At 43.3% G+C, this 18,654-nt stretch overlaps 3 protein-coding genes across 10 annotated transcripts in view; all 3 read right to left on the bottom strand.

The window, feature by feature from the left end:
* Positions 1–2,796, bottom strand: part of LOC103185759 (coiled-coil domain-containing protein 138) — a 37,520-nt gene extending 34,724 nt beyond the window's left edge. For all 5 annotated transcript variants that reach the window (XM_007904421.2, XM_007904423.2, XM_042334589.1 and 2 more), the window contains exon 1: positions 2,635–2,796. In XM_007904421.2, the coding sequence (XP_007902612.1) occupies positions 2,635–2,745 (111 nt within the window). In that variant the 5' untranslated portion in view covers positions 2,746–2,796. The remainder of the gene's footprint in view (positions 1–2,634) is intronic.
* A 5,706-nt stretch (positions 2,797–8,502) lies between these two features.
* Positions 8,503–9,829, bottom strand: LOC121848897 (peptidyl-prolyl cis-trans isomerase A-like). The gene is made up of 3 exons (XM_042334415.1): positions 9,766–9,829; positions 8,910–9,244; positions 8,503–8,811 (listed from the first exon to the last, which is right to left on the bottom strand). The coding sequence occupies exons 1-3, from the start codon at positions 9,827–9,829 to the stop codon at positions 8,503–8,505; spliced, it is 708 nt and encodes a 235-aa protein (XP_042190349.1).
* A 24-nt stretch (positions 9,830–9,853) lies between these two features.
* ranbp2 (RAN binding protein 2) overlaps positions 9,854–18,654 on the bottom strand; it is a 40,389-nt gene continuing 31,588 nt past the window's right edge. For all 4 annotated transcript variants that reach the window (XM_007904416.2, XM_007904417.2, XM_007904418.2 and 1 more), the window contains 8 exons: positions 18,055–18,135; positions 16,886–16,978; positions 16,735–16,806; positions 16,126–16,328; positions 15,513–15,729; positions 14,502–14,594; positions 14,072–14,216; positions 9,854–10,039 (listed from right to left, as the gene is read on the bottom strand). In XM_007904416.2, the coding sequence (XP_007902607.2) occupies positions 9,925–10,039; positions 14,072–14,216; positions 14,502–14,594; positions 15,513–15,729; positions 16,126–16,328; positions 16,735–16,806; positions 16,886–16,978; positions 18,055–18,135 (1,019 nt within the window). In that variant the 3' untranslated portion in view covers positions 9,854–9,924. The remainder of the gene's footprint in view (positions 10,040–14,071; positions 14,217–14,501; positions 14,595–15,512; positions 15,730–16,125; positions 16,329–16,734; positions 16,807–16,885; positions 16,979–18,054; positions 18,136–18,654) is intronic.

Raw genomic sequence — 18,654 nt, 5'->3', positions numbered from 1 at the left:
TCCCATGACATCCAACAGTTAAATAAAGGCACATTTCTGAGTAGATATGTACCAAAAACACATAGTGTTTTGTAATTTGTGCAAAGAAGACATTTTATGGATTATTGAAATATTTACTTAACAGGACCCTTTTTGTCTTAAAAGGGAGCTATGCTGGATAGGAGTGAATCAGTTCAGAGTATTGTTTTACTCTAAGGTTCTCCTAAAGGAGCAGAGATTTCCGCACTCTGCTCCTATTAACCTTTACAGCCAATTCCTATCAGGTAGGATGGTCCTAGATGAACAAGCAGCAGGAAGCTTTCAACTCCAGCAGTACTGTATCCCATTTAACACTCTGGATCCCCAAGGCTTAGCTCCCACCAATCTGCACCTAATACACTTCTGAATGAGGTAAACAGGATGCATCAGGATACAGGATGAGGGGAGGCAATACAACAACAACAACAACAAGATTCCATTTATAAAGCGCCTTTCACGTCAGGAGGACGTCCCAAGGCGCTGCACAGTTGGGTCATGACCCGAGCAGGGGGGAAATGGTCAGGGTGAGGGAATACAGTCTAGGTAATACAATCTTAAAGGGGGTAAAAGAACAGAGAGACCTGGGGGTGCAGGTAAATGAATCCTTGAAGGTGGCAGGACAGGTAGATAAGGCTGTAAAAAGGGCAATGGGATTCTAGGCTTTTTATAAATAGGGGCATAGAGTACAAGAGTCAGGAGGTTATGATTAACCTATATAAAACACTGGTTAGACCTCAGTTAGAATACTGTGCCCAGTTCTGGGCACCACACTATAGGAAGGATGTTAAGACATTGGAAATAGTACAGAGGAGATTTACGAGGATGGTACCAGGAGTGAGGGACCTTGATTATGAGGAAAGGCTAGAGAGGTTAGGATTATTCTCATTGGAGCAGAGAAGGTTACGAGGAGAGCTAATAGAGGTCTTCAAAATCATGAGGGGATTTGATAGGTTGGAAAGGGAAAAACTGTTTCCACTGGTGGGTGTGTCGGTGACTCGAGGTCACAGATTCAAAATAGTATCTAAAAAAAGCAGAGGGGAGGTGAGAAGAATTTTTTTCACGCAGCGAGTTGTTCAAATCTGGAATGCATTGCCTGAAAGGGTGGTGGAGGCCGATTCGATAACTACTTTTAAAAACGCAGTGGACGGGTATTTGAGGAGGACGCGTTTGCTGGGTTATGGGGAAAGGGCTGGGGAGTGGGATTGACATTACATTGCTCGATTCACAAAGAGCCGGCACAGACTCGATGGGCCGAATGGCCTCTTTTTGTGCTGTACAATTCTATGATCCCTTCAGGAAGAGCGTGTGCATTCCACTCCAGACACAAGGGAATTCTTATGTGTGGGTGGCACACAGATTCTCAGCTTCGCTTGGATATACTTTAGACCCTGTGATGGGCTTCCACACGTGTCAAGATACCTGGTTGGCCAAAAAGAAAAGGACAAAGATATCGCCAAACTATTCTTCACGATCCTCCACTGTTTTCTTACCTTGATACAAAACTGTGAGGAGCTCATGGAGCTCATAAGAATTGCTAGATGAAAGAAGACCAGTTTGAATTCTACCATCCTGGTAGTTGCACCCACATGTCCCAAATTATATAATAATCATCCTTGCATTTGCTACAGCACTTTTCATATCTTCAAGATGTCTCAAAGCGCTTTACAGAATATACTGTAAAGTGAACCGACTGTATATTTGTGGGCAAAATTGGCAGCCAATCGCGCACAGCAGCAATCGTGGATTGAGTGACCAAATTTTTTTTTTTTTTTAAATGTCTATTATCTCCGGAACAGCGTTCCGCCAATCGACTAACAACCGGGCTCCTACTTCCTGCTGGGTCTTTTTATTTTATTTTTAGATACATTGTACCCCAAGATTTTGTTTCCTAGAAGTAATCTGTCGAACACTTTCTGCTTCCGCTGCCTCTCAAGGGGGCCCCGGTTCCACGCGGTTGCTGCTCGCTCGCGCAAGTAGCATCTCCGCAGATTTGTTCTGAATCTACTTTCAAATTGCGGGCCGCGTGCTCGATGTCCTACTGGTCTGGAGAGGATAATAATAATAATAATAATAATAATCCTTGCATTTGATAAGAGCGCTTTACACGTCGGGAGGACGTCCCAAAGCGCTTCACAGAACACACTGGAAAGTGAATCGACTGTATATTTGTGGGCGAACGCGGCAGCCGATGGCGCACAGCAATGTCCCACAAACAGTCGGAGATTGAAAATGACCAATTTTTATTATTGTTTTGTGGTTTTTGGAGGGGTTATTATTAGGCTCTGTGTGGAGTAAGGAAACTTGCCCGGGGTTTGGCTCTGACCTGCCGGGAATTGAACTCGGGTCTCTCACTTGCAAAGCGAGTGCTCTTAACCACTGATCCACAGGACTCCACAAAAGCAGCTCATCGCGGTCTGCGTTATCTGGAACCTTCCCCACCTTAAAAACCGCTATGATATCCCCCCCTCCCCCCCCCCCCCCGCGGTGTGAACGGGCCCGAGCTCTGAGCCTCTGATCAACATCTGCTTCTGACCGATTGTAACGGGAGCGGAGCCTCGGCCCCGCCCTGACCGGGTGGCGGGGACGGCCTCCTGTTGCTGGTGGACCTTTCCTTACCTGAGCCCCGCCGAGCAGCGCCAGCGCCGAGCCCCGGCCGCGCTCTGTCAGGGCCCTGCGCTTCAGCCGCTCCACAAGACGGTGGGTGTTCGGCTCCTCCTGACTTCCCATCTCGACCAAATGTGCTCCTGCCGTCAACTTATACCCCACCCCACCCCCGCCCGACCCACCGCCCCACCGCCGCCCGCCCGCCCCACCGCCGCAGCAGCTCCCGGGCCCCCGACAACCGCCACCGCCGCCGCGTCGCCCTGGAGACGGTTCAAATCTGGAGCCGTTTTCAGCGGAAACACAACGCGGCGGTTCAAGGGTCAAGAGGGGGTGGGGTGGGAGGGGGTGGGGCCAGCGCCCTCTGCTGTCAATCACTGGGAGTGACAGGCACTCAGCGGGGCCAAGGACATGATGATAAGAAGCGATAATAATAATAATAATCCTTGCATTTGATATAGCGCTTTTCACGTCGGGAGGACGTCCCAAAGCGCTTCACAGAACACACTGTAAAGTGAATTGACTGTATATTTGTGGGCGAACGCGTCAGCCAATTGCCCACAACAATGTCCCACAAACAGTCGTAGATTGAAAATGACCAATTTATTATTGTTTTTGGTTTTGGAGGGATTATTATTAGGCTCTGTGTGGAGTAAGGAAACTTGCCCAAGGTTTCGCCCTGACCTGCCGGGAATTGAACTCAGGTCTCTCACTTACAAATAATAATAATAATCGTTGCATTTGATATTGCGCCATATCGCGCCTTCCGGACGTCTCACAGCGCTTGCAGGATGCGCCGTAAAGTGAACTGACTGCATATTTCGAGGGCGAAACACGGCGGCCAATTGCGCGAAGCAGGGTCCCGCCACCAGTCGCGGACAGGAGTGACCGCATTCATTTTTTTTTCCCCGAGAGATTACTTTTTCTATTTGTTTCTCTCTTTGTACAGTCACACACAGTATAATGGAAAGAGAGGAGGAAGAGAGAGAGTTACAGAGCGCAACAGGAAAGTGGGAGTCGCAGGATAAAAAGATAGTCACACGGTGTATAATGCGAGTCAGAGTAGAGACAGTCACACAGCGTAACAGGAGAGTGATGGAGTATACACAAACACTAGTGTGGAGATGCACTATAACATGGAGCAGGTAAAAGGCTTCCTGTATCTAACCCACTGTTGTCTGTCAGTCGGCGTGTGGATTCCGCCGGCTTCAGTCCCTGCCTGTCCTCACTCCGAGGTGAGACTCTCAGAGCTTGCGCTGTGTCCCAGCATTGTATGGGAAATAGAAGCCCATCACTTCAGAATGCCAATATCCTGTTTATATCACGTCATTGAAGTTTAAAAGATTTTATGTTGATTTAGGTCCTCCTGGGGAGGAGGGAAAGGTAAGCAGGCTCTCCATGTAGCTGAATTGGCTCGAGGGTGACATGTTTGGCAATGGGACATCAGAGTCGAGCCTCTGTGGCTGTCTCTAATCTGGTTCCTGAGCCAGGCGTAAGCACGATCAAAAACAACACAATTACATTTGTATAGCGTCTTTCACGTCGGGAGGACATCCCAAGGCGCTGGACAATCAGTGTTTTGGACCAGAGCTGGGGATCGGGATGGGTGGAGGGAACGGTGGGGAAAGAGGCTGATCGAAGGCACGGTCAAAGAGGAGGGTCTTGACATGGGTCTTGAGGGAGGCGAGGGACAAGGAGGGGTGGGGGCGAGGCGGAGGGACTGTGGGATGGAGTTCCAGAGGGTAGGGGCAGAGAGGCTGAAGCTCCGCCCACCAATGGTGAAGCGGGCAAGGCAGGGACGTGAAGCAATCTAGGCATCCAGTTTGACCCCCAGCTGTCCTTCCTCCCCCAAATCCAGTCACTGACCAAGACCTCCTTCTTCCACCTCTGCCACATTGCCCTCCTCCGACCATACCTTACCCCAAATGCAACCAAAACCCTCGTGCATGCGTTTGTCACCTCCGGCCTGGATTACTCAAATGCACTCTTCGCCGGTCTCCCCAGCTGCACTATTCAAAAGATCCAGCTCATTCAGAACTCTGCTGCCCACATACTTACCCGGACCAAACTCTGTACCTACATCTCACTAGTTCTGGCCAGGCTCCACTGGCTCCCCATCACCAAACAGATCAACTTCAAGATTCTCACATTCATATTCAAATCTCTTCATTCTCCAATCTCCTTCACTCTCCGACTTCCTCACTCCCTAATCCACCACACGGCACCTCCGCTCAACTGGCACCAGCCTCCTGCTCATCACTCACACTCTCCACCCCATCATAGGAGGTTGCGCTTTCTGCTACTGCGCCCCGAAACTCTGGAACACTCTCCCTGAATCCCTCCGCCTTGCCCTCTCTCTCCCCTTTTTCCAAGTTCCGCCTGAAAACTTTCCTCTTTGACCGTGCTTATGGCCACCTCCCCCCACTGGCTTGGAGTCAGGCTCCGCCACTGCTTAGTTCTCTAAGACGCTAGCCTGCGTGGGTAGTGCTATACAAGTGCAAGTTGTTGCTAACCCTGTAAGCCAAAGCCCTAACCAGTAGTATGATCCTACCAGCTGGACAAGCAGCTCAGAGCCTGAGACAGTTGCTGAGAAAAGAGATGTGGCTTTGAAAGTGAGTTTTAGCGAACATAAAAAGGGAAACAGCATAGACGGTGAACCAGGGACAAGGGAAAAACTAAAGTCACGAAGAGAACAGAACTTCTTCAAGGTAGGCATTCCTGGAAGAGAAGGGGCAGGGAATTAAATAGGCAAAATACTGCAGAAACTGGAAATCTGAAATAAAAACAGAAGTCACGTGGAAACTCATTCTTTATGGATTCCAGCTTAAATTCCACCCTTCCTGCTAATATCCACACATGATCAGATACCTCCGTGAAACTCAGCGTTATTCTAACCACTGCTCTCGCCGCCTCATGAGATCTACCCTCTACACCATGCGATGACACATGTATGCTCTTGACCTTTCTCTTCAGCCACACCCACTCACTTTATTTCAGAAACAAAAATCATTGGGAACACTCAGCAGTTCATACAGTAGATAGAGAAAGGAAAGTGGATCAACGTTTCGGGTCCAAGACCCTTCGTCAGAACTGGTGGATGTTGGAAGGGAGAGGTTTTCAAGACTAACAGAAAGGGGAGGCAGGGCAAATCTTGTTTCAGATTTCCAGCATCTGCAGTATTTTGCGTTTCACTTTATTTCAGAGCTGTCCTAAGCCTCAGTTCCATTTCATCCTTCGCCTCATTCGGTAATTTAACAATAGATTTGTTGTCTTACTTTTAGATGGTAAGGACCGCAAGCTCCAACGACTCTTGGATGCCAACCCTTCTCCTAATCCTTACTCTTCTTCTGACCCCATCCCTCCCTCCAATCCCACCCTTTGTCATATTTTCACTAACCCTTCTGACCTTCCCCACTCTGATCCCAAACAATCCATCCTTAGCAAAGGCCTTAGCTTCATGCCCTTGCACCCCCAATAAATTTTGAGCTCAACATGTTGCTGAGCTCTTCTTCCGCCCCTTCACCTCGTTTGGTTAGGAGGCTTCCCCTCACACAGCAGACCCCTTTTCTTGTCTTCAGAGTTCCCATTCCACCGGTATTCCTCCCTCAGGCCTTCTATTCTCCCCTGATCTGTTCATTGAGAACTGCTGGTGTGATATTGGCCGTGTCAGTTTCTCCACTCCCCACTCAAATCATTCTCCTGCTGAACTTGCTGCATTCCACGTTCTCATGTCCAACCCTGACATCATAATCATGCCCGCTGACAAGGGAGGGGATGTTGCGAAAGGACCTTGCCTTGCGATGGATGAACGACAAGACAACTCTCTGACAACTCCGGACCATGACCCCACTACTGAACGCAAGCCATCATCTCCCAGACTGTCACTAACCTCATCTCCTCTGGAGATGTCCCCCCCAACCTCACAGCGTCCAACCTTATAGTCCCCCAACCTTGCACAGCCTCTGCTTCTTTCCCAAGATCCCAAAACAGAAATATCCGGTAGACCTATCATTTCAGCCTGGTCCTGCCCCACAGAACTTACTTCCTCTCACCTAGATTTTATTTATTCCCTCTTGTCCAGTCTCTACTCACCTGCATCCGCAACAATTGACCCCTCCATCATTTCAACCAATTACACTTTCCTGGCCGTCTCCTTTTTACAATGAACACGCCTCCATCTCGCACAGGAGAGCCTGCAGGAAGAGCCTACTTCCTGGAACAGCGGCCCAACCAGTCTCCATCCACCATCACCCTTCTCCGCCTGGCTGAACTTGTTCTCACGTTGAACTTTTCTTGTAACTTCACTCACTTCCTCCAAATAAAAGGTGTTAAAATAAAGAGTTCTGACAAAGATCAACTGTAAAGTTACATCACTTTCCTCTCGCCAAAGATGCTGCCTGGCCTGCTGAGTGTTTCCAGCGACTTCTGTTTTTATTTCAGATTTCCTTTTGCTGCAGTATTTTGCCTTTTGTTCAATACACAACTCCATATGCAATTGGGATGCAGGAAACTCCCTTTGGAGACTCTTAAGCATCGTGATTAGCTTCCGCATGTATCAAGACACCTGGCTGATCAAAAACATTTAAAGAACACGTAATCCGAACTGATCCCATGATAATACTCAGAAAGACATGCCTTTGAAATTGGTCAAGGCCATGTGAATATTACAGCTACAAATTGATTTGTTTGCCCTCAAATGAAGTTGACAGCAATTAGCTGTGAAATGCTTTGAGACATTTTGGCAAAGAGGCTATTATCAAATGCATTTTTTTTTGCAAATGCAACTTGTTTCTTACACACAGGTGCTCACTTTCCATATCCACATTCATATGATAAAAAAGTGAACTTCACAATTTTAACTTATGAAATAGCACATAATAAATCATGGATGATAACTTAAAAAAGTTCAACAAGATATTGCTTTCAATAATTTTTTTAAAAATTTGAGCAATATTTCATGGAAGACATTAAGGAAGAATCATGGAACCAATGACGTTACTGTGTTCACAAGGAACATGGTCTCTTAAAAAATTACCCTACTTGAAATTGTATGCATCTTACTAGTGTAAAAGCACTGCAGTTCCATGTTAGATACAGACATGAGAACACCTCTTCTGTTCAAGCCCAAAAGTAATAGAAAAACTGCTAAAATTAATAGTTACCACATTCTGAGTTATAAATATTTATTAAAGTTGCATAAGTGTTGGAATTTAAAATTGCCAAATTAGTTACAGAGCCAGTAAAATATGACAAACTATCAAATATTACAGAAATTGGGTTAAAAATTTCTCCAAACGTCAGCATTTTCCATCTTAACAGAATTAACTCAGATAGAAATGGACTGGTAATAAGACTTTCAGTAAAGATTTAAGTATTGTTGCACTAAATCTTAAAATGGTGAGCACATGCAAAATCTTGTGAAAAACACCCAGTAATTGGCCACCATCCTGTTTTGGTCCTGGAAACCAGTCATTAAATAGTGCATTAATTCACAAATAGAAAGCATAAAAAATAGGTTACATTTCAAGCTCTTTAGAAGTTTAATGTAATGACAAGAAATTTTCTCAACACTGATTCCAATTGTTTTTTTTAAAAAAACTCTCCTTCAAAGTTTGACAGCAACTATTGGTGCAGCAAAATAACTCATGACATATCTAAGATAAATGTTTGTAGACCGGGTTGAGTCGAGCTTTTATTCAGAAACATGCAAAATTCCAAATACGTAACAAAACGATTCAACAGCTATCAGCAGTCAAATATAATTTGTACACCTAGAGATCAGGACCAGTACAGTATTACATGGTGGCTCTATCCAATATTATATTGTTTAAGCCTTAAAGCAAGATTTCTAGATAACAAGGAGCAATGGCAGATATTCTCCAATTATGATGTTTGTCCACAATCAGTTATTACAATTGCTTTACTTGTTGTGCCATCTTTTGACCCAAATGATTCAATTTTCCTCACAACATCCATGCCATCCTTTACATAACCAAAAGCTACATTCTTAAAATCTAATTGTTCTGCTTTCCTCAGAGTAATGAAGAACTGTGAATTGTTGGTGTTTTGGCCACAATTTACCATCGACAACAAACCAGGACAAGTGTGTCTCACGACAAAGTTTTCATCTTCAAACTGTTCACCATAAATGGATTTTCCACCAGTTCCATTATGTTTCGTTATATCACCACCCTGAAATAAGAGTATTTTTTCATTACGTTTTAATGCAACACACTACGTCAATATAGGGATACGGAATTTTAAAAATGGGGAAAAGATTTTTTAATTACCTGGCACACGAATTCTGGAAAAACCCTGTGAAATGTTGAGTTTTTGAATCCAAATCCTTTCTCTCCAGTACAAAGTGCCCTGAAGTTTTCAGCTGTTCGGGGAACAATATTTGCCAGAAGTTCCATAGTAATTTTCCCCAAAATCTCATGATCAGTACGTACATCAAAATATACAACGGGATTGCTCGCAAATGACAATGTCATTACATAGGATTCCTGAGGGGTCAGAAGCTCTGAAAGGGCTTTTCGACATTCTTCAAATTTCTTCTTGTAAGTAGCTGCCAATTCCGGAGTTTTAAATCGGGCAGCAAACTGTTCTACTTTGGCTTCACCATCTGCAAAAAAANGAGTCCAATAGCAGTGTTATTTCTGTTTAATAACATGCTGTAATTTCCAATCGGAATTGTTCAAATAATACCACCTTTCTTCAATTAATTACCCAAAGTTGATGCATTTGAACATGGTGTTTTTCATGTTCAGATAAATGGTATGTATTTGCATGATGCACGTTACTTCAACAATAAATTGCATTTATACTATATTTATTTCATTTATTCATGTCAGGAGGTTGACCCAAGGTGTTGGACAATGAGGGGCTTGCTCCCTAGCTGCGAGTTGGAATGAGACAAGGGGTGGACTCACAAGAGACATCAAGGAAACAACAACTGAGATTTAGACACATTTGAATACACCTGTATTTACCCACTCTTGCACTTTTAAGCAATTTATCTTCCACGGGACTCAAGAACCTACACACAATATTAAGATTCTTCATTTGACTAAGTCCACATTGTTTTATGATCACTGATACTCCCTTTTCTAAATTGTGCTACTGTAAAATAATGGACAAACTTACCAGTATAATCTGCTGCAGTCCAAACAAATGCATGGTTTGAAGTATTCAATGGTATAAGCTCCATTTCCTCAGTAATGACGTGGTTTGCACAGACTTTTAAAACTTGCTCCCTCCTCATTAGAACTCGATAACAATGTTTCTGTGAGTGATAGAGGAGCTTCAGATCACCAACACCTCGTTCTTTCCACTGAGAGACATCTCTGTCCCATCGATATAGTTTAACTCGCTCCTTAAATAGGATTTCCTCTTCCTCTTCACCAGACTTTGTTTCAATCTAGGAAAATTAATAGCATTCATCACTTTATATTATTTAATAAAATATTAAATAGTCAATTTACTTTGCAGAATATTTTGTGAAGTGCTTTGAGACTTCTGGAAATGCAAGGATTATTATTTGTCATAAGTGGTGTTTTGTTCAAACAAGATTTTCCTGCAACTAAATTTTCTTCTTTAGTTAGACCTCAATTACCTGGCAGAATCTTTGATATTTATTCTTTTACCAACCTGAATGAATGACAGTGATCAGGGTACAAAAATACCTTTAATATTAAACAAATCAGGTGCCAGCCTGAATCAGTTGTTAGCACTCAACTTCTGAGTCAGAAGGTTGTGGGTTCAAGCCCTGTATCGGAACTTGGAATCCATATAGTCTATGGTTCAAATGCAGTACCAAGCGTGTAGTCCATTGTCAGGGGCGCTGTCCTTTGAATGGGATCTTAAACCTTGGGGAGAGAAGGCAAAGTACTGCAGATGCTGGAATCTAGTATAAACACACAAGTCGCTGGGAACATGCAGCAGGTCAGGCAGCATCCATGGAGAGGAAAATGAGGGAAAGAAAGACAAAGAAAATCAAATTTTTAGATGGAGGACAGAAGATGATGAGATTGGAAGTGTTGATAGTGCAAGACAAAAGGCAATTAGGGGGATTATACATATAAACAGATGCATCTAAGAAACAGAGGATGTGTTAATGGTTATGGGGGGGAGGGAAGGCTGAGAGAAGATGGGAGCTCTGGCTCAGGTCTGGAATGGTTGAAATCAACGTTGAGGCCAGAGGGCTGTAAGGTGCCCAGGAGGTGGATTAAGTGCTGTTCTTCGAGCTTGCGTTGAGCTTCGTTCAAACAGCAATCGGAGGCCATGGACAGAGAGGAAGCAGGAAGGAGAATTAAAATGGCAAGCGACCGGAAGCTCAGGGTTGCACTTGGGGATGGAACTTAGGTGTTTGGCAATGCGATCACCCAATCTGGACCAACTAGATGGAGCTTGGTCTTTTTTTGTCTAGCATTTATGTTCTTATGCTATGTACGCAAACGTCCTCCTCTCCTCCTCCACTATTCACAAATTCAACTCATCCAAAACTCCGCCACCCGCATTCTCACCCGCACTAAATCCGCACCCAGATTACCCCAGTCCTTGCCAAACTCCACTTGGCTCCATCACAGAGAGGATCAACTTCAAGATCCTCATTCTAGTGATTAAATCCTTCACTCTTTGGCACCCCATTATCTCTCCAACCTCCTTCTCCTCACAGCACTACCAATTGCCTCTGCTCTACTGGCTCCGGCCTCCTTCTCGTTCCACTGTAATAATTAATGTGTTAAATAATCTCAAATTATATTGGCGATATGAAACATATGATCAATCTCATATGAGGGAGGGAAGCTGGATGTGACTAGCTTCGAAGAAGATCCTTGCTCAAGGAAGAGAAACAAAAGACTGTATATAAACAACGAACTGTTTTCATTCCTTATCAGTCATTTTCTCATGGAAAAATGGTCTGCAGCTGGAGAGCTGTGTTGCATTTGTTTTTACAAACGAACCATCTTACAAAAGACAATAGGTGAAAGGAAGAAATTGGAACTTGGGAGTCGCGAACCATATTCCAGCTTCTAAAGAAAGAAGATCAAGACTACGATTTAAGCACTAACTGTACAATAATACCTGGATAATTTTGGGTGATATTGAACTGGAAACCATACAACAATACTTGGATACCTTTTGAGGACTTCTATTTGGATTCAAATGGGTCATTAAATTGGACATTGCTTCTCTATCTCTCCCGCCAAAAATGGTTTGGTCAACTTAAATCGTCGTAAACTACAGAATACATGGATACGCGAGCATAATTAGATGTATTATTTTAATTACTTATAACGATTATTAATCTGAATTAATAAACCTTGATTAATTGTACAATATTTCTATCAGTCCTTACTTCACCGCAGTGTCATGAAAACAAATTAACCCTTACACCTCAAATCCTCTGCTCCACCATCGGGGGTTGTGCCTTCAGCCACTAAGCCCCCGAGCAATTGAACTCCCTCCCTCAATCTCTTCACCTGGCACCCTTTCCCCATTTTAAGGTTGCGGCTGAAGACCTTCCTCTTTGACTGGGCCTATGGTCACCTTCCCACTCCTCCTGGCTTGGCATCGGGCTCCACCATTGTTAAGCGCTCTGGGTTGCGCCCAGCATAGAGGGCACTATACATAAATGCAATTTGTTGTTATTACTGCGTGCAAAATTGTCTGCTACGTTCACCCATGAAATATAGTCACACCGTTTTACAGTGAAGGGCTTTGTGATGTCTCATGGTTTGATAGGTACTAGATCAAAAGCAAGATTATTATATGGAGACTAAGAAAACTACCATGGTCCAAAATTTGGGAGATTTTTCCCATTTTCTTTACAATTGCTACTTTATAAAATATGCAAATTAATGGTTTTATTTATTTCCACCTGCTCAAGTTGAGTTCCAATAATGCTGGGAAATGGATTTTATATCTAAAGTAATTCCACATTTCCTACAAACCCGTGTGGTGTACAGCTCCAATTACACCACCTCAGTCATGTGGATCCAAAAAGTGCAGCAGACAGAGACAGACAGACTGCGAGAGAGACAAAATTATAAAGTGTAGTGACTGTGTGTTTCGTGGGAGAGACCTCGGTCGACCAAGTGAGACCTCGACGGAGAGAGATAGAGCCATTGAGAAACTGAGGGAGAGAGAGAAAAAGACAGAGAGAGAGAAAAAATATATTAAAGTCCTCCTCCCACTGAATCCGCCCAGCTGAGTATAATGTCTAAATGAAATGTCCGCCTGTGTGTCAATCTACATTCCATATCGGATCCTTTGTTTGCAAGCGAAGCTGCAACAAGTACAGCTAGTATTGTATAATTTGCTTGGTCTAGGAGTGATACATAACCTAAAAAACAGGTGATTTTGGTAGCAGGGGTTGAAGCCCATATTACTGAATAACACCTCGGAATTGAGATTATACTGCGTATGTGTTATAAGCAAACTCCTCAATGCCAGAAACGCTAAATTCCATTTTATAAATGCAAAGTGCATTTTGAAAAAAAATATATATATTTTCACCATGCCAACTGCAATGTGTTTGGAACTGTTGAATTTTTTATGCTAATCAGTGTAAAACTGCACAACAACAACAACAACAAGATTCCATTTATAGAGCGCCTTTCACGTCAGGAGGACGTCCCAAGGCGCTGCACAGTTGGGTCATGACCCGAGCAGGGGGAAATGGTCAGGGTGAGGGGAGGGAAGGGAGGGAGAGAGGAGGGGGGAAATGGTCAGGGTGAGGGGAGGGAAGGGAGGGAGCGAGGAGGAGGAAGAGAGTCGAGAGGGGAGCTGAAGGCACGGTCAAAGAGAAAGGTTTTGAGACCGGCCTTGAAGGAGGAAAGGGAGGAAGCAAGGCGAAGGCACTGGGGGATGGAGTTCCAGAGCCTGGGGGCTGAGAGGCTGAAGGCCCGACCACCGATAGTAGGGCGGTTGGGGCGGGGGACGTGGAGCAGACCGGAGCCAGAGGAACGGAGGGTACGGGCAGGTAGGTAGGGGGTTAGTAGGTTGGAGAGGTAGGAGGGAGCAAGGCCATGAATGGCCTTGTAGGTGAGGATGAGGATCTTGAAATCAATCCTCTGGGGGATGGGGAGCCAGTGGAGGCGAGCGAGGGTGGGAGTGATGTGGTCCCGAAGCCTGGTGCGGGACAGTACACGAGCTGCAGAGTTCTGAATGACCTGAATGACAAAGTGTAAACTGTACGATATGGAGATTCTACTACATCCTGTCCTAATAAAGTAATGACAAAATCGGAACTGGTGCTACAAATTTAAGAAAACTAAGGAACATTTTTGCAATGACAGAGGTGCCTAATAATAACCTTAGCTTCTAAATGTAAAACACAAGTATTTGGCTCAGATGAATTTTCATGGAACTTATTTAGCCAACATGATGGATTCTAGAAATTCTCCTACACTAAATAATTGACAGTGGATTTCCAGATGAATCTTACCTCAGGTAGGAAATTATTGGCTCAAAGTGGATATCTTCATTCGTTACCACATCAGAATCATCAACTTCATCTCCACCTCCACGAGTTGACATCACAGGTGAACTAAACACAGTTCCTCCAATACCCGGCCATTTGAAATTTGAATCTGTTTCAAAAGAATGTTAGTACTGAATGGAAATGCACCAGCTAGCTTAATAAGTCAAAGTAGTTTTCCAGTAACATTTCAATACACAATCTGCCAAGACCCGTTGACGGACGGTCACAAAAGCATAAAAGGCCACAAACAAGATAAACAAAATCTACAGGGATGATGAATTCTAAATTATATACAGGCCTTGAATATTGCTGAGCCTATTTTGCATTATAACAAGGCTGCATCATACAGTCAGTTTATCTTTAGGTGTCAGGGTCAGACTCGTTAAGATTTTACCTTTATTTCCAAATGCATATTCTTCTCCACCCTTTTCTGCTAACTCTGCAAAAGAAAATCCTGAAGGAGCATCGAATCCAAATGTGATCTTTCCTGGAGAAGAAACAAAATGCATACTCAGATATCACATACGTAAATCGCATTATGGAAATTTTCTGAGGTTAGGAATAGCATGGATTAGCTGCACAGTAAAGATTGGATATTACCTCACTACAGCAGAATCCCATTATAGCACTATATTGCAACACTAATTTGTGTATAAGGCAGGTGCCTTGTGGATGTACGTAGGACATTGAATCAGATTGCTGCATGCAGGAAACGGCAACCCACAAACTAACTTACTCAAGCTATTGTGTATTGTGAGGCACAGAAAGCAACAGGAGCAGCAACCGGATGACACGATAGCCTTTCTCCCAACCCCTCACCCAAACCCAGCTCATTGCGTCGATTCTCAATCTGTACTAAGTTTGCTGCTCTCAGACAGAATTGCATGAAGAGGCTACTTTGGGCTCAGCCTTCCCAGGATCAGGGAAGGAGAAAACAGACCTCAGTGGTTATGTGCGTACTTTGCAGCATTCATGCGAAAAAATTAAGCTCTGCTGTGATTTCCTCTACAGTTGAGTGGGCTGCCGACACTCACTGCCAAGGCCGACACATGAAATATCACTTGGGTCATGTACCGGAGAGAAACCAACTGCCATGGAACTGCTCCCTAGCTAGACTATATAAATTTATATTTAGACAAATATACACCTGTCCACTGACAAAGTTTCAAGAACTATATTACAATCAATCCTGGTCCCCAACAGCCACACCATATCAGGTCCAGGCAGGTTTCCAAACAATAACTCACACTATGAACTCCTGAAGAATCCCCAAAAAATGAGAAGTCCTGCCACCCCGTCACCAAGTTAGGTTCCCCTTGAAAAATTTGGAGGGTTGCTATACTTCAAATGCAAACCACAAGATCAATTAAAAATAACTTTCTTGCATTCACCAACCCTTTTGTACCTTGAGTTGTAGAGTCTGGCTCCTCATCCTTTTTAGTTGACAAGTCAATGGGCCTGTTTTCATGGGTAGCATGGAGCTCGGTCTTAATTACGAGTTCTGTTGAGGAGCTTGGCCCAGCCTCTGAGTCAGTAGACAGTACATAGCTGAACTGACCACTGACATCGTCTGTTGAAGTCATATCAGTGGAACTGCTAATCATGTTGTCCTGTGATTCGTGCTAATAAAACAGAGCAGTTCAGTCCAAATTTTCCTGATTAAGACAAGAACATTCTACACCCTGGTTATTACTAATTGCTTCCTTTTCAACAACTGTTCAATTGAGAATAGAACAAAACAAATGTTTCAAGACTAGCATCACATTAAACTGTAAATACCCCCATCTACTACTAATCAGGGTATATTAGTAGGTTAAATGTTTGCCACCCAATCAATTTAAAAATCAGCACTTGTGAACAGTTGGAGCAAAATGTAAATACTGTATATTCATTAGGGGCAGCATTGATCATTGGGAGTTTCAATACAATATGAAGGTAAAATACAACTTCAAACAATTACATAAGATTTCATCCATGATACTTAAATCATTACAATGAAAATTTCTTAAAATTCTTACCTGACAATCTCTAATTTTTCTCATCTCTGTCTCAAAGTCTTCCTGCTCTTCTTTCTCCCCTTCAGTGTCGCTGCCATTTCCACAAAAGAAGGTTGGAGGAAGCTTCAATCTTTCAGCCTTTGACTTTTCCTCAGCAGTGGGCAATTTCTCCCATACAAGGATACAGTCATCATCCCCTACTGCAGTAGTTCCAATTAGATTCGCTATAAAGAGAAGTTCATTGTTTAAACAATTCTTTGATTCCGATGAGAAGCATGTAACCTTACTATCTATTGCTACTAGTCATCCTTTTTGGACAAAACAGTAGAATAGAAATCTATACAAGTGAACCACTAAAACTTGTGGTAAAACACAACTGGGGCTAAATTCCTGTAGGAGACTACAATTAGAATTTAATCGGGCAGTATCAGCAGATCAAATAATATCTTACCAGCCATGGAGCTACACACATCAAAGTTTCAAATAAAATTGAACCATGAACTTACAGCTAACCATCAAAACCATGCATTTATAACCGCAGTCAACCCAAATGGGTACCAAGACTGCATCATTAAAATTCAAATCACAAATTGCACCATCAAAACCCCACCACAACTTCAAAATATATACCCGCTGAAGAATCTTGCTCCCTGGTATCATCTGAACGCAGACATCCACCAACAGTGTCTAAGATTTCTTCCGCTGAAAGAAAATACTGTGAATTAAAATCATTTAACAGATTTTAAAGCAGAACAATGGAAATTAAGCATTTAAAATCTACCATTTTCAGAAAGCTCTGGCTGATTTGACTCATCTGGATTCGATTGCTCCCTTTGCTCATCTGAACTCAAAAGTCCACTGAACCGATCAGTTTCTAGGATTTAGAAAAATGAATAATTAGAAATGAGTGAAAAATATTCAGCATTTGTAAACGATAACAAAGACATTTATTGTTTAAAATATGTATGTACCCGCCACTGAAGACTCTTGCTGCTCTCTCACCCAGATGCAATAGCAACAATAACAACCTAACTTGAGCAATTGGAGACCCTGACCAACTAGTGAATATACACATTGTGGGGGGAGCTAAGCAGTGTCTCTTAGGCGCTGATTCCAAGGTGGCATGCTTGGCAAAATGTCGGAATCAAGTCAATCCTCTGTGAGAGTCTCAACAGTCTGATTCCCAAACCGGGTTCTGTAGTACTCAGTGTCAATGCTGATGACAGACCCGCCAGCCTGGCTCTTGGGTAGAACATGGAAGGGTAGACCATGGAAGGGCCGACTAGTCCTTGAGAGCAGGAATTCTTCCCACTCCATTTCTGTTAATCTTGCAAGCCAAAGTGGTCCTAGCTGAACACATAATGGGAAACTCGGCAAACAGTGGCCTCAATGGCAAGCTAAGTGGTTTTAGCTATTTTTAGATTGTTCAACCATGCTTATGGTCACCTCCTCCCCCCACTCTGGAACAGCCTTCCTCACTCCCTTCCCATTTTCAGGTCTCTGCTGAAGACCTTTCTTTTCGACCGCACCTTTGGTCACCTTCCCCCCCCCCTCCCCCTGGCTCAATCCCAGGATCTGTTACTGTAAAGCGCTCTGAGACGCAGTCCAGCATGAAGGGCGCTATATAAATCCCAGTTGTTGTTGTTGTAGCAATACCCCATTGCACTCTGGGTTCTCTAAGCCTTTGGTTTTGCCAACCTGCGTCTGCTGCTGTAAAGAGCATGCATATTCCATAAGGAAATTTGGATGCGAGGGTGGAATATATGTGGAACTGTCTGGGTTGAATACTATGGGGACAAGTTGTCCCACACATGTCAGACATCTGGTTAAATCCCCCAAAAATAAGAACATATCAATAGTTTACAATAATTCATCTTAAAGTAAAAACATTTGTTTAAAAAGTACACCTCATTTGCAATTCGTAAGCAGGCAATTTTCACAATTGCAAACCTGTATCTGCTTGAGACTTCTTTTGATCACCCGGATACAACCTTCCATTGAGTCTTTTAACAGCTGTTTCGTAGTCTTCATCTTAAACACAAATACATTTAAGTTTGACATTCATAATTCATAAGATTGTTCAGTTGAAAAATGTAGTTCAGAAAACAATAATCTTGTAAGGAATTCTTTGATAAGTGAATTTACTTGTGCAATAATAATACTCCGTGCATTTGATATAGCGCCTTATCAAGACGTCTTTGAGACGTCTCAAAGTCCTTCACAGAATAAAGTGAATTGATTGTATATTTTGTGGGAGATAAAATGTATAATAATCCTTGCAATCAATACGGGATCTTTCACATCAGCAGAAAGTCTCAAAGAGCTTCACAGGATTTATTGAAAAGTCAAGTGCCTATTTGTCTGCAAATGTGGCAGCCAATTTGAGCACAGCAATCCTATAATCAGACATGTAGTGAATGCTCAATCTTATTTGGGTGATTGTTGACCAGAATATCAAGAGAAAGTGCCGTCTCTTTTTGAATTGTGCCAAGAAACTGAAACGTCCACCTAAACAGGTAGGTCTTCTATAACCCCTTGTCCGAAGGACAG

Source organism: Callorhinchus milii, unplaced genomic scaffold, assembly GCF_018977255.1.
Source record: "Callorhinchus milii isolate IMCB2004 unplaced genomic scaffold, IMCB_Cmil_1.0 Scaffold4, whole genome shotgun sequence".
NCBI classification, from domain to species: domain Eukaryota; kingdom Metazoa; phylum Chordata; class Chondrichthyes; order Chimaeriformes; family Callorhinchidae; genus Callorhinchus; species Callorhinchus milii.
This window is presented reverse-complemented; position numbering and strand designations above follow the sequence as displayed.